General features: G+C 38.6%; 1 protein-coding gene across 3 annotated transcripts in view; it reads right to left on the bottom strand.

Moving 5' to 3' along the window:
- LOC145491920 (cysteine-rich motor neuron 1 protein-like) overlaps positions 1–15886 on the bottom strand; it is a 77888-nt gene that overhangs the window by 6330 nt on the left and 55672 nt on the right. The window contains exons 9-13 of one of the 3 annotated variants that reach the window (XM_081471218.1): positions 13659–13724; positions 11392–11622; positions 6382–6435; positions 963–1178; positions 374–418 (exon numbers count right to left, since the gene is read on the bottom strand). In XM_081471218.1, coding sequence (XP_081327344.1) covers positions 374–418; positions 963–1178; positions 6382–6435; positions 11392–11622; positions 13659–13724 — 612 coding nt within the window. The remainder of the gene's footprint in view (positions 1–373; positions 419–962; positions 1179–6381; positions 6436–11391; positions 11623–13658; positions 13725–15886) is intronic. The other 2 variants (XM_081471219.1, XM_081471221.1) reach the window with 2 other exon arrangements.

The raw sequence follows: 15886 nt of genomic DNA, 5'->3' as shown, positions 1-15886 counted from the left end.
CTGTGAGTATTATCTTTGCCCATGTGACATCTTGGCAAGATTTACGAGATCCTGAGGACATCTGTTGGGTGACAGGGGAATCTTAACAAGACGGTTTTTACAATCTTGTTAAGCATACAGAGAATCTTAATGATTGGTGACTATTCTTAAGACTATAAGATAACCTCACCAAGAGGTATTCAGTGGCCTTTTGGTTTTTGTGGGTTAAGTATATTAGTCCATGAAAGTCTTGCAACACAAGAACAAGCAAAACCTACTCTCCAAGTCAGATCAACCAGGTATACAAAGTTTCTTAAGGCGCTCTTCGTGCAAACAAAGGTGAATAGAAAGTTACAACATACAAAACAATATCGAAATACATGTAACAACACACCTAACACAGTGTCCAGTTTATTCTCTGCAAAAGCTTTGATGACATCTAAAAAAGCAGGTGACCAAAATCAGTAACAAATAATCAAGTAGAAGGCTGGATATGACACTATTTCTGGATGACCGTTAGAATTTATTGCAAACTAGAGAAGCATGCATAATTGACTATAATTGAATACAAATGAATAATTGAAAGCTGGCGTAAATAATAACAATGCAAAAGCATAAGCATTAAATTGGCATCATGTTTATCTTTTAAGATGTTTTAAGGTACTCAGGTCTTTAATATTAGAGGGTAGAAGCCAACCAAAAATTATTATTAATAGCATGTACTTGACCATTTCCCTTCCAGGCTTACCCAAAAATCCTTTCATAAACCTACATTATTGAACAGGACTTATTCAGTAAAGTGCCCCTGATACAGTTGATCAGTTAGTTTGGAAAATTGCTTATTATTATCACAATGGTCACTCAAAATAGTTTTTCTTAAGTGGTAAGTACCCTCGAGGAATATCTGTCTATGAAATACTCGTACATAAGAAGTAAATCAAAGGTAATCACTTTATAAATTGATGAGAAACTCGTTTCGTTACCTGCTTCATTATGCCCCGAGGTGCTTGAGTCACCCAATGGGCAAACAGGACAGCACTGGCCCTTAATATACAAAGGTTCTTTACAGTCTGGGTGACGACATACTGTAGCCAAGCACTCAGGGGTGCCATTACGACAAACGCAGACCGTACAGTCATTTGGCTCCCAAGATTCTGCCTCACCATAAAACTTGTTGCTTGGTGAATCATGACATTTTGCTGGTGTGATTAAAGACAAAATTAGTATGGTTTGAACCCAGGTGTACCCGTCATTCGTGGGCCTAATGTGATAGTCACAGCAATTAAGCATACATGCCCACAGTTGTGAAGTTGACTGTTGACAATGGTTGTCAAGGGTAATGCTGTTTATTATATATAACTTATCAGATGTTTTGGTGTGTGGTATCGCTGTATATTTTTACCAGGCTCGTCAAAATACAAACAACGAGTAAAAATATAGAGCGATACTACAACCAAAACATCCGATAAGTTATATATATACACATGTGATGCTCACTACCTCTGTCTTGATGTTTGTTTTATTGTTTCTTGAGTCAGTGATGACACCATTGTTCTTCTTTTAATTACCAAATAAGGTGTCAATCACAAGATCACGAACGTATCAATCACAAAATCATCTAAATGTGACATATCGTAACATTTCCCTTCTCATACAAAAGAATAATAAAAACATAAAACTTCACCTGAGCTGTAACCAACATGATTAATGTTCAACAACAACAACAAAAGAAAAGCTTCGAATTGATAATATAAACCTGTCTCAAAATATTCAAATGTCTCTCTAAAAGAAAAAAGCTGCTAGCATCTGGGTGTAACTGATCAACACTAAAGTGTTAGTCTTAGGTCTTGATTAAGTATCGCATAGCATCGCGAGGGAGGTTTGACAACCCCTGTCCTGGTCTTAGTAACTTTCAGTAGAGTTGCTGCAAAAGGTGTCTTCTCTTGTGATGCGGTAATACTATGAGGCTTTACAGATTGCTGTAAAGCAGGTGACATGGCAATTACAGCTCTAGTGAGGCTTGAATTACTTCATTAACAGAATTCGAGGGTGGTATTGGGTGTGACATCGCAGACAGCGTCGGTGGTGGTGCAGGCTTCAGGCTTTGTCGTTTCCTACGTACTGTTTCTTTTGAAGTCTGCACCCAGTAAGAACAGTCAGAAAGCTTCTGCACACACGTTGCACTCTTCTTTGACTTGTTCCACTCTGTTGGGGAAACCCTTACTTCCTGTCCAACTTCTATCTCTGGTAATATTTTAGCTGTGCGATCATGATAGCACTTGGCCTTCTGTTTGATCTGCTCGTTAACTCCTTCTACAACCTTTGGGTGGAGTAGGCTGGTGGCGGTTGGCTGCAAAGTTTGTGTTCTACGAGACATCAGTCTCTAAGCAGGACTGGAATATTCATCTCTTCTGTGGGCCTGTTCAATAAATGACCAGAGCTGACCAGGGATCTCAACCATCGTTGAGGGCTTTCTTAGAGACGTTCTTCACTACACAAACCACAGACTCCGATTGGCTGTTGGACTTAGGGTAGTGCAGAGAGGAAGTTACACGCTTGAACTCCCAGTCGGTGGCAAATTGTATGAACTCTTCGCTGACAATCTGTGAACCGTTCTCTGTCATTAGACAATCAGGGATGCCATTACAGAACTTGCTGAGGTGTCCAGCAACTCGCTGACTTCAAGAAAGTTAGAGTAGTAGTCCACAAGTACAATGTAACTTCTGCCTTAAAGACTGAAGAGGTCAGCTGCTTGGCTACTCCAGGGACAGTCTGGTATTTCATGTGTTTGTAATGGCTGTCAGGGATTGCGAGCTTAAAAATCTGCACAGATCTGACAGTTGGTGATCCTTTCTTTGATGTCATTGCTCATTCCTGGCCGAAATACAAAATCTCTGGCTTTCCTCAGACAGGACTCTGCACCCAGGTGACTAGAGTGAATTCTGGACAGAATCTCTGCTCGTAACAGCTTTGGAACAATAACTCGGTGATTCTTGAAGAGTACACCATTGTGTACAGAGATCTCATCTTGATAGAGCCAATACTCTCTGACATGCATAGGCACTTGTTTTCTTAGCTCTGGCTATCCTGTGATGACTGTAGTCTTAATTAAGTGCCATGTGGACTGGGTATTGTGCTGTACATGTTTGCAATTGGACTAATCTCTCGGGTGACAACTTGATAGCATCAAAGGGGCTCAGCTTCTCTAACTCTGTTGTGAACACTTGACATTCATCCAGATTCTTACCCTGCAAACAGGCTCCCGGCAAGGATGGAAAAAAACTTTCGGCGAGCAAAACGGAAGAATTCGGAGAGCAAAGCGATCGGGGCGGGGACAGGGGAGCCTGTAGACTTTGTTTTTGAAGTGTCTATCCGCCCTTGGTGATAAGCCTGTAACAAATCAGTCAATGAGGTAATTAGACCTGTCAAGAAGCTACATTTTCGGTACTTGCAAACAGTTCTAATCGAGCTAATCAAATAGCCGGGCCAGGTGTCATAATATAGAGTGCAAGTAAGCAACATGTTCACGGAATATTTCAAACACTTTGTCCCTCCAGAACCAATACTTAGAGAGCTTAAAACAGATTTTGTAATACTGAAATGAGTCTAAAGAAATTATAAGCACATGATAGAGGTGTCAAACTCTGCGAACTGACAAGCAGATAACAGCGGAAAGTCCGGAAACCATGCCTTTGACCTCTAAAAAAATTGGTATAGCACCGCCAAACGGCTCCACGCCACTAGCTTCTATTTAATATTCCTTCTCGTAACAGAGCATAAAGTACCCTTCAGAATCACTTGTGAAATAACGAGAGGTTGAGAGACTGAAACTTAAAAGAGAACTGCAAATGCACTATTGTAATGAACTGTTGGAGTTGTATAATTTTACAAAGATCTGTCAAATATTCATCTCAAAGACGTCAACAATCAGCGATTTAACCAATCATATCATAATACCAGGAGCTGGTATCATAGAACAGCGGCATCAATAGAATGTCTACAGGCTCCCTCGCTTCGTTCAGGCTCACCGGGAGCCTGTTCGCAGGCTACCAGATTCTCATCTTCTTTCTCTTCGGCAATCATAGGTCAAGAGAGGTGATCTGCCAAGAATATCTGGATTCCTTTCTTGTAGCGGACATCAAGGTTCTAGTGCAACAGTCATAATAACATCCTTTGAAGTCGGCATGGCACTGAGAGAATAGGCTTCTTGAAAATGGCCTGAAGTGGTTTGTAATCTGATTCAACCATGATTTTGTCCTTTCTGGCCAGATATTAATCAAAACACTGACATCCAAACACAATAGCTAGGCATTTCTTAATTTGTGCATAATTTCATTCAGCGTGTGACAGTGCGTGTGACGCAAACACTACTGGCTGACCATCTTGCTGCACTGCAGTGTGACCTCAGCGTCAGGGTCCTAAAACATCAACACTGGTTGATTAATCACTAACTGTTTGATGTCTGTGAAAGCTGAACTATGTTGAGGTGACCAGAGGAACTGCGCTTCTTTGTTTCTCAATTCACACAATGGTCGAGCTACCTCTGTAAGCCATGGTAGAAATTTTGACAGATAGTTCATGTAACCCAGAAGGGTCGCTAGTTCCTTCCTGCAGGTTGGTCTAGGCATTTCTTCAATGGCTTTCACCTTTTTTGGATCCGTTTTTAAACCTTGGTTGGTGATGACATGTCCCATGAATTTTACTTCTGGCTGTCTGTTCTTAATTTTGGAATTGTTCAGCCTCAGGTTGTTTCTCTCGCTCTTTGGAGAAGTCAGGTAAAATTGCTGTCATGGTCTATTATGGCTTTTTCTTGAGTCTCTCCGCATCCCATGACCAGAACATCATCTCGCAAGACCACTACTCCTGGAAGGTCATCTCACCTCTTGTGGAGCTTGCATTCAAATTCTTCTGGCGCAAGGCTTACTCCAAACGGCACTCTCAGGTATTAAAATTGACCAAAGAAGGTCCAGTATGCGGTTTTAATGCTACTTTCCTCGTCAAGGCTGATCTGGTAAAAACCATCTTTGGCATCCAACATGGAAAATAACTTTGCATTTGCTAGTTGGGGAAGGATTTCATCTAATGTGGGCATTTGGTACTTGGGTTGTTTCAAGGCTTTGTTTAAGTTTTGAGGATCTAAGCAGATTCTTATCTTGCAGGCTTTGCTACAATAACCATTACATGCTGCCTATCCATTCAGTAGGAGCCATGACCTTCTTGATGATGCCTCTCTCTCAAGATCCAGCTACTTGTCTTTAAGCTCTCCTCATAGGGAGACAGGAACATGTCTGGGTGTGTGTTGGACCGGTTTCACTATTTCGTCTGTCACAAATGTGGAGTCACCAAGGTGACCTAATTCTTCAAAAACATCGTTGTAAGTGTTTAAGATAGCATTTTTGGTGACAGGGGGTTAGCTGAAATTCCCATGGCATGCAAATCTTGTGGTACGTTCAAGTTGAATTGCACTAGGCCTACCCCTCCGCATGATTCAGCTGACAAGAGGGGCTTTTTTGGGCTGTCCACTACTTGAAACTTTAGGGTGTGGTAGCTGCCATTGTGTTCTGCTCTCAAACACGTTTCCCTTGTGGGTCTCATGATTGAGGCATCATACATCTTGAGCTTGACTGAACTCTGTCCTAATTTAGGAGTTCCGCTCTGCTAAAGAATTAAGAGGTCGTGATAACTGATCACATTGCATGAGGCTCTGGTGTCCAGCTGGCAAACCATGAATTTCTTGTATTTAACGTGGTCTGCGGCCTCTATGCAGAAAGTCAACTTAGTAAGACCTTGCTTGCCTTTACCAGTGTAGGTTGACAGTGTTTCCACTTGAAGCACTGAGGGATCTGAGTCACAGTCGTCTTCGTCAAAGACAATATATTATTCATATTCCCACATGGGAAAACAAGAAAAACGTTTATTACAGAGACAGACAAGCAACAGTTTTGAAGTGAGTTATGGGTTTACCAAATGTTCTAGGAGGTTGGGTATGGGGCTCTGCTTGTGGGCTTGTCCCCCACAACAGCTTTGCTGTAAAAAAATTCACCCCTCCAACAAAAATTAGTTCTTAGGCTTTACATCTGTCATAGCTTTTGATTGATATATTTTAAACACACGCTAAAGCACAACAAGGAACCAGGGGAATATTGCAATATAATATAAATTGTTATCGTAATTGTTAGCTTAAAACATCAGTCTTAAGGAACAAGGCTCTCCACACCTCTTGTTGTTCAAAAACATCTCCATATTCTTTGTGCAAAGAGTTTTAAGTGTCCATCCCCACTCCACTTAAAAATTCCAGTCTGGCTCTTTATGTTCCTTCAGTGAGTTAATGATGAGACCGCTCCAATTGCAGGACCACCCATGCATTAAAAAAAAACCCTTCTGCAGTTACAGTATGTTTACCTATGTGAGGCCTTCTTGTTGGCAAAGTTGTTGGTGTCTTCACTTGCTTCTGTTCTGTGGATATTAATTTTGTTATCAGACTATGCAATATAACAAAAATGTTAGTAATACCTAGATCATAAGTTAGAAGTTATAAAGAAAATGTTTATTAAAGGCATCAGACACCTGTTGAACTGTCCTGTGTAACAGAATTCTAATCTCTGTGTTTCACTTTTTGCTAGATCCCAGAGAGGTCAATCTTTTAGCTCCATGCAAAAAGAGCCTCGTATGTGTGATGTTTTGCAATAATTAATCACAAGCTTAGTTCATGAAGAGAACTTTGTTCTTAGTTTGAGATGGACTACATCCCATTCAAACTCAGGAGTCGATTACAAATAAACAAGAAGATCTGTTAGATCTTATAACCACACTTTAAAAATGAAACGGTTCGCTTAGCACTACCGTCGGAACGCAGTGCACATTCCAAAGCAGTCATTGATGATTCTTTTCTTACTGTAGACATCACATCACTTGATCAACACAAACTGTATTATTGCACCATCAGTGGTAGCCGTTGACAAATCTCCGATGACGTAATGGTCTTAATCTAGAACTTTCTTCAGGATATGTATGGGCATTAACGATATGAACGACACAATAATAACACTATTAACAACAGCTTTCTTTCTTAAAAGCCATGATTAAATTTGATTGGTGTTTTCCACGAGTAAAGGGCTAGCAAAATAGTCACACAAGTCATATAAAAAAAACCCTATCCCGACCGATGTATCGATTTTGGTCACTTCAGTGACCACAGATCGAAAACGTGACACAAAATTGGCGTTACTTTTGATTCTCACCATATTTGTCATATCCCCCCCTCGGGAGAATTTTGTTAAGTTAGCTAATTTAGTATGCAAGCCACCGTAATGGCGGTCGCCGCGGCGAAATGTTTATTTGCTCAAAATTGGGGCAAAATCTTTCGGAGATGGAAATCAGGACATTTGTAAGGATACAGAAAGTAATTTGGGACCAGTTGCTGGCTTCTAAGGCTGAATTTATCCAGAAGTAAGCTGTATTTTCGTTTTCATGCCGAAAGCCACGCGATGAAATATCATCGGTTTGTTCTGCTGTCTTGTTCTGTTTTTTCTCTTGGTCTTTTTTGTAGCCCACTGAGGCCAGTCTTTCGTCTAAATCAGTTGGAAAAAGTTCGAAAAAGATGTTCCCATTCACGTTTAAGCTCTCAGGCGATAATTCTGGAGTTTTTTGGCTGAAACGTTGGCTTTGTTATGTTGGTGTTTTTCGGTTGCTATGGGCGACCATGGCTTCCTTTGTTAGGTCAAGTCTGGGGAGTGAGGTCACAAAAAAATTTTAATTCTGGTTTTGTTCGATTTCGCTGAAATTTTGACACGATAAAGCTGGATTGTTAAGGAATAGATTTACCGCCTGCCAATGTGTGGTAGCTATTAACGCTTAAGTGATATATCGCTTCGAAATCAGGGTTTTGAAGAGATTTTTTGGCAACGTGTGGGTTTGGCGAGATTTTGTAATCGGAGGTTTTTGTTGACCCCGAAGGAAAAAATATCCGGAAAAGGTCATTTCATCGATGATTCAAACGAATATAAATATGTATATGCTCCGAGCGAAATTTCCGCTGAAAAAATAAAATTTTTGACGAACGCTGGGTTTTTAATTTTTTTTCCCGCAAAAGTCAGTATCGGAGATGAGATTTATTAATGTTTCAACAGCTTTTGGCAAGTAAACATCACAGGTTGCGTGACTCAAAATTTGGCCGAGTGAAAGTTTGGGTCTGGTCGCATACAAAACGAAAAAAAAACCACGGGTAAATCATGAACCGCGCTCGGCCCATGGCCGCGCGGTTAATTACTAGTAATCCCTTCATGCTACTATTTAAACAGCAGAATGTTTCTGTTGAGGAACTATCAACTGATAGTTACCCCATGGAAATGTTCTTAAAACAAATATTTGCCCAAGAAGCAAAGCTTAGAGAGCAAATATGCTAATTTTCAGAACATAAAACTTCCAAGGGGCAACTGTTAGACCAATAGTTTCGAGACATAACACTACGTTTACCACTGAATTTTCTTCCGCATGCCAGTTCAAAAATCATCTTAAATCATTGTCATTTTTCACCCGGAGATTGCATGAGCAATCTACAGCGTTTTAGTGGAGGGGCAGATTTTGCAAATGATATGCAAATGATGTCCTTCCATCATCTGTAAACTTTTTGGAGTAATTCCGCTAACCAGTAGATAAAGCTCCTGAAATCACTGTACCGTAAATCTTCGAATTAGCGCCCGGGGCGCTAATTTCAAATTTAGGAGAAAATGGGGGGCGCTTATTCGAGGGGGGCGCTTATTTAATTTTTCCCAAATGTGTAAACAACAACATAAGCTGTTTATCGACATAAAGAGCTGATCTTTATGATCCTTAAGTTTAAATCATGGCACCGTTGGTGTTCAATGTGTTCACTTAACGTGTTCTTAAACTGAAACAGTGTACAAATCTAATACTACACTGCGAAAACTATACATCCTTTGTTGTCTCATTACTCGTCCACAAAATGGGGGGAGGGGAGGGGGCGCTTATTCGAGGAGGGGCGCTTATTTTAAATTTTAGGTGATAGAAGGGGTGCTTATTCCAAGGGGATGCTTATTCGAGGAGGGGGGGAGGCACTAATTCGAGGATTTACGGTATCAGTCAATATTGCAGGCAAGTGTATCGTTTTACATGACTAGGTCTAGCTGCGATTGTTGCACTTAAAATGGAAACTTGTTTTGTTTGCTTTCTGGGTATAGCTCATTTAACATTTCTATTACAATTCTAATCTTAAATTAACAGTTAACTCTGAATAAGACCAAATGTTGGCTTTTGTAATATGCATTGGGAACGCTTTAGATGACACAGGTAAAGTTGCTGGAAGCTGCTTTTGTAAATTTTCGCTCTGAAGTTTGAAGTTTAGTAAAGATTGACAAGAGGCAGTCCTCTCTACATATCGATGGTACTACTACTGGAGGGTTAAGCTCCTGAAATTAAATTTCGAAAACCAAAGCAAACAGTTTTGTTGAGGCCACCGTGAAATTCGTCGAAAAAGTCTCTAATAAACAACACCATGGTCTTGCGGCCTCTAAAAGGCTCATGATTACGCCAGATTATAAGTTTCAACTGCGGGCATGGAATCCACCGCAAGAAAATCCTGCTCAGTCTTGAGGACAAACTCACATAAGTCACATTGGAAGATGAATCCCACATAGCAGGAGCAAGGAGAACTAGATAGCATTAAAATTTTGCTCACAGACAAAAAGTTTTGGGTTTTTTCAAGCTGATACCTTTTGACATTTGGATAGACGGATGAGTTACCATATGTCAAAGTCAGACAGCAGCTCTCACGAAAAGCTTTAGATGTCTATTTACAGCAGATTTACTCATCGCAATGCGATCGCATGTGTACAGTTTGACTTTTAGGTCATTTGAATCAACAAAAACTTGATTCACGCTACTCCTTGGTTCCCTGTGTACTAGGCACACTAAACGTCAGCATCCAAGAAGTTTGCAGTTTAAGAGAGCATATGTCCCATATTTGTTAGCAAATTCGCACATTTGCTAGCCAATTTGAAATAAGGCTGAAGTACTTTGTAGCTTTCCCCCTTGAAGCATCGAAGGTTTCTTACATGTTACTATGGTTCGCACCCACGTTCCAATCTAGTGAACCTGAGTTAGATTCTGGGATTCGTTGGCTTTTTTTCCATTTTTTTTTTTTTAGCCACTGGTATTTTTCTTTTCTTGTTCAACCTTTTTTTTGGTGAAGGACATCCACAGGTAGCTACATGTACTTATCTCAAGCTCGGAACCGATAAGAACACAGTTTTTGATGTTACGCGACCTTGCTGTTTCGCATAAATCGACCTCAAATTGCATCCAGTGGCTTAGATGTTGTGCATTTGTAATTCATAATAAAAAAATTCGATTTCTTTGAAGATCTTTTGCAGCTACCCTGCGAGCAGAGTATCTTATCCGCAACCTGTTCGCTTTCCATCTAACAGCGCTGAGTCGTGTAAAGCAGACTATGCTTTCATCTTCAGGCAGAAAGAAAAACATGTTGGGCGTGGCGACAAGAAGTCTATAAGGTAGAGTGGCTCAACTGAGAATGAGTAAATCCATTGAAGCAGTGCAGCCCATGTAGTGGAGGTTTGCCAGTTCTTGTGCTTCATGTAATATGCACGAAAAGTTATTCTTGTTTTTTTTAAGACTGCTGTTATAACAAGCATAGTCAGAGGTCAATATGGTAATTTGCATAACGCGAATAACCCGCAAGTCACACATCAATCATCATCTACTGGGAAATTGACGGGTTTGCTCATAGAGCACTTTGATTTTTAGATGAAAAGCGTGAAAGACGAATGTAAAATTTACAAAGAAAACAGGCAATTTGCGTCTTTCAATTTTTGTTCCATAAGCCCGCTTGTTCGCAGAAAAAATTTAATGGATGAGTACCATCCGGGTATTTGCCTTTGACAGGCACTGTTGGTGGTTGGTGTCTCTCTGCCAATGAACACATAGTGTCACATGATCAATTTAAACCAATAAGAATCGGGGGAAATTTGGAGGTGAGCTACAACTGTTGATAGACAAATAATTCAAGTAGCTAACACCTGAAAAATGATTGAGAAATCAAGTGATCTATTCAAAGACAGGAGACACAAAGGTTAATACAAAATTGCCACTTTGCTGTGGTCACCTCCAACACATATGAAAAGCCTCCATGTTAAAGCACTGTCTAATTAGTTACAATCGCTAGCAGCACTGTAAGTGCAGCTTTACTGTTTTTCACTTTTTCACTACTAGTATCAGGTTTTGTTGCTGTCAAAGTTGATAATCTGGTCCTGCATGCCAAATCCAGGGTCTGATTCTTGCTTTGTATCATTAGAACTAAGTTGACATTTTAAATTACAGTTCGCAAAGAAAATTATAAACTTATTGATTATAAAGATCGAGAAATCAAAGGTTTACCATTGCCTTCATCAGAGATTGGGAAGTCATTGCACATGTCCTGTTTACAGCATGCCAGCCTCTGTGTACTATTAGTGCACTGTACTCTGTACACCTCTGAGCTAGCAAAACATCCTTTTTCTGTTACTTTTGTACGTCCAGTTGTGTAATTGTTGATAGTGAAACAGCCCACCACTGTGGTACAACTATCTGAACCTGAACAGTTTGAGCAGCGGCATCTGAACATCACAGCTAATAGAACAAGGAGTATAATTTGTCATTAGTAAGTCAGTGGGGCATAATTCTGTTGGACAAGTGAACATTGGCTGTTTGGCAGCCATTTTGGATTTAGAAAGACAGCAGAGTACAAGGAAAGGTGGTTCTTTGTACCAATCCTCCATGTTCTTTAATCAATAGAGCGGTCAAGCCTGCAAATGAATTAATGGGTTGATTGATAATAATCTGGATCCTCCCTTCCAGGGGTCAATCTAGGACATTTTACTTGAACTGGATGGAAAGGAGGTTGACCATATGCAAACACCGTTTTATTCTTAAAAAGAATTATTTTTGGTCTTACTCTGTCAGTTTTTAGGTCACAGTGTAAACTACAGGTGGAACCTGCCAATTCAAACTCAGTTATTTCGAATTCCCTGTAATCTCCAACTCAAAACCATTATCCTTGGATTTCCCCTGCAGTCGTTTACTATTGGTTATTTCGAACACTTGCTATATCGAACTATTTTTTGTTTCCCCTGAGAGTTGGAAATGGCAAGGTTCAACTGTATTGGTATTCTGGTAATTGTGTCAACCCATTAAAGAGATTCAGTTCAGTAAGTAACTGAAGTATGAGTAAGTCTAGCTCCATAAAAATTAGGTGACAATGATCCAAATTGGTTCTGGCAAAATCAGTTCATAACACTCTATCATAGTAGTGCTTTACAACAGACTTGGTTCTCTACCTAAGAGATTGTAGCTAACTGGCACAAAATTTTATCTTGCGATGCTAACTTTGTTTTCCACTTGGGCATTTTCAAGATTTTAGTTTTTACATATTCAGGGGAGAATTTTGGAATATTTGAAACATTTTTGCATGTTGAGTGAGCAGGGCTCTTCTTTTACCAACAACCTTTTACGACTAATCTCCTGGATTTAGATTTTTGTAGACTGGCATCTCTGTGCTGTGGTAACTTTCAAACCTTACAAATGAATTTGCGGATTTAAAAAGATTATGATATTGCAAACAAATAATCGTTTTGAAATCAGGAAGTTGTTTGCAACCGTAAAATAACTGAAACTACACAAGCAAGAACTCCGCACAAAGACAAACAAGACCTTCATTTGCAGCCACACAAAACTAAAACAACACTAAAAGAACTCCAGAACTTATGTTTCACCAAATAACATGTGCTTGAAGATGTCCCTGTTTTACTAACACTTCTCATCAGACAATTTCACAACTCAGTTAAGCACATGGGTCTTGTGCAACCAGTCAAACTACACTTAAAGACTATCTCATGAGGGTACTTGCTAAGACAATGAGTATTACTTAAATAATAACAAACACCTTCAACCTTCCAAAACCATTTTATTTGATATTCATTTCCTCTGTGACAAAAGGTAATGATAGAAAATACAATTATTATATAATTGCTTAAGCTATGCACTGAACTTCAGTTATGTTTTCAATTTACCACCCAGTAGTAACTCAATTAGAGCAGCTAACTGGTTTAAATCCTATGCGTGCACTTACATAAGTATATATTATATACAACATGCAATCAGAGAAACTCTGTATCTTGACTGCTGACAAGTCTACTCTTCTAACCCAGAGATCTGAGTTAATTAATTAGCTAATTCTGGCACAACAATAAATTTTATGGAGCCAATCAAAGGTGAGATTGCCCCAACTACCATTAGATTGTTATTTGTCTAGCATTCAGACTCTTACTGTTACAGTTAGTTGATTGCTTAGTGCATGCAACTAGAGTAACTTTCATATAAATGTCTACCTTTAAATTTGTATTATATGCAATATAGATTTTCATAATAATTCATTGTAGAGTTTTCTTTATCTCACATGCCATATAACCTATAACCTTTAATATATTTAGGCTAAAATAGTTATTAAAAGGATTCGCATTCACCATATAGTGCATAGTGTTATAGATCTATTTATTTATTTTGCTGTACTTTATGCCTTTGAACTATCACAAACTTGTAGGCCGTGTTTTTGGATTTGAAATTGCAAAAGAGAGGATAAAACAGAAGGGGAGTTTCTCTGTTCTCACCTGAGGTAACTGGGGAAGTGTTGGAAGATGGCAAGCTATAGACTGAAGTTGTTGACAGTGAAGGAACTGTTGGGGTAAGAAAAAGAAACTACTCTTAGGTAAAAAAATTGGAGTTTGAACATCCTTTGCAGTTACTGTAGCTTCCAAGTTTGTGATAGTTTCTTGGTTTTTGTGAATGTAAGCATTTACTGCTGTCAGTCCTGTAAAACAGGAGTTGATACACACATAATTTGATAGAAAATAAAATAAATGAGATTGGTAATCATTATCCTAGCCAATATTTCTAATGTTACATATAATTTTTATGAATGCACAGTGCACATGTACACAAGTCCTAATAGAACACTACACAACTGAAAATTTTCTCTCAATCATAAACAGAAACAAAGAGATCAAGCTGTTTAAGCTGGCAGTTAAAAATTTCCTTGTCTTAACCGATACATCTTCTTGTTAGACAATAAAACCATACTCTTTATTTTATATTATTTTTAATCATAGTAAAAGCAATCATTCTTGGAAAACAGATTGAAGCATAACAGGTTGATTGTTGTAACCTGTCAAAATAGATTGTGATCCAAGTGCTAGCCAGCTTACAAAATTATTACTATGTAATTAGGTTACGAATCCCTACAAGAAGACAGATCTCACTTAGTGTATAACCAGGCAAGGTTATATTAACAAGCTAAAATGCAGATTGACTTGTTTGTGCATAATTTTCTTAGTGTCAAACATGACTCACTGATCATAATTGTAGTTTAAGTCTCTTCTTGGATTATTTTGTTCTAAATTGATAGTTTTACTTAATTTAGTCCAGACATATTTGACAATATTATAGATAAGTACAATAGTCCAACTTTGGGTGAAATCCTGGAACTGTGTATACAACACTTCAATACTTAAGCATTCTGAGTTTTTTCATTTTACAAGTTTGAGTTTCAAGATCTGAGTTTTATAAAGTTAACAAACTGTGTGTACTCTATCTTTTTCATATGCCAATGTGTGACCACAACTTTTTCATATGCCAATGTGTGACCATAAGTGTGCAATTCTGATTAATCAAACCTTTAATTTTGGAAATTAAATAGAGCATATTAATGATGCAAACCGCTGACAGAAAATAATGCTTACCTAGCTAGTTTAGTCTTTCCACTTAACATGGAAGGAAAACTCTCATCTTGATGATGGTGAAAGTCAAAATTAAATGATACCTCAAACCTGTCACTCAAACTTTGATCATAAAATTTTATCCTGAGTGTGTACAAATACAAACTGGCAAAAACAAAGTCTAGGACAAACAGATGTTTCCAGCAGTATCCTTTATAAAATGATGCAATGCTAATATTTATTACAATGTTTTTCAGTTTATGGTTCATGACTTCAATGTGACAACAGCAAAACAAGTTTTGGTACTTCTTAAGACATCAATCAGTAGAATATCATAGCATAACCTGTCTCAAAACACTATTTTATTTAATGTATAAAGCATACATTTTGGATAACAAGTAATAACAGGCGAGCCACTGAATCTAAAATCTAGGCATGTTAGCTCATCCAAAATGCAGAACCTGCAGACTGTACATGCAGACTGACAGAGTACTTTTGTTTTCACTTCATCTGGTTTCAGGTTCATTTTTAATGTAAATTTAAAGGTAATTTATTTGCCCTCAATTCCCAGGTGAGCAGTCCATGACTTGTTATACAGTATTAGTGCATCAGGATTGGATTAGCATTTGGAGTGTTGGTTTTTGCAAGGGAGGAAATCTGGAACATATATTGCAGATGCTATTTGCTTGGAGAACAATTTAGAGGTACGATATAGATATTTTGTCATCAAATACATACCATATATTTTAAATAGCCAATTTTTCCAACAGTAGGCCTGTTTGCAAATATCTCACTGCAATATTTGTGGAAACATGGGCTTAAAATTGTTTGAACATGAACACTGATTGACATAAAATTTACCATAAATTTTATGTGGCTCTGAGTTCCACAAACATAATTCTCTGTAACCAGTGTCAAGGGAAATGACAAATGTAATGGTCTTGTTAACTCTGTCACCACTGGTGGTGGCCTCTTTATTAGCTAGCCACTGAAAAATGTACCCATGACACTTCGTCCTTTAATGGGTGGAACAGCAAACTCTTTATTAAGACCAACAGGACACTATCTTTGATATGTGTACCTCTGGTTTATCTTAGTGAAGCAGATGCTTTGAAAATAAAAGA

Source organism: Orbicella franksi, chromosome 7 (assembly GCF_964199315.1).
Source record: "Orbicella franksi chromosome 7, jaOrbFran1.1, whole genome shotgun sequence".
Classification (NCBI taxonomy): Eukaryota; Metazoa; Cnidaria; class Anthozoa; order Scleractinia; family Merulinidae; genus Orbicella; species Orbicella franksi.
Note: the sequence above shows the minus strand (reverse complement) of the source record. Positions and strands in the feature narration are given on the sequence as shown.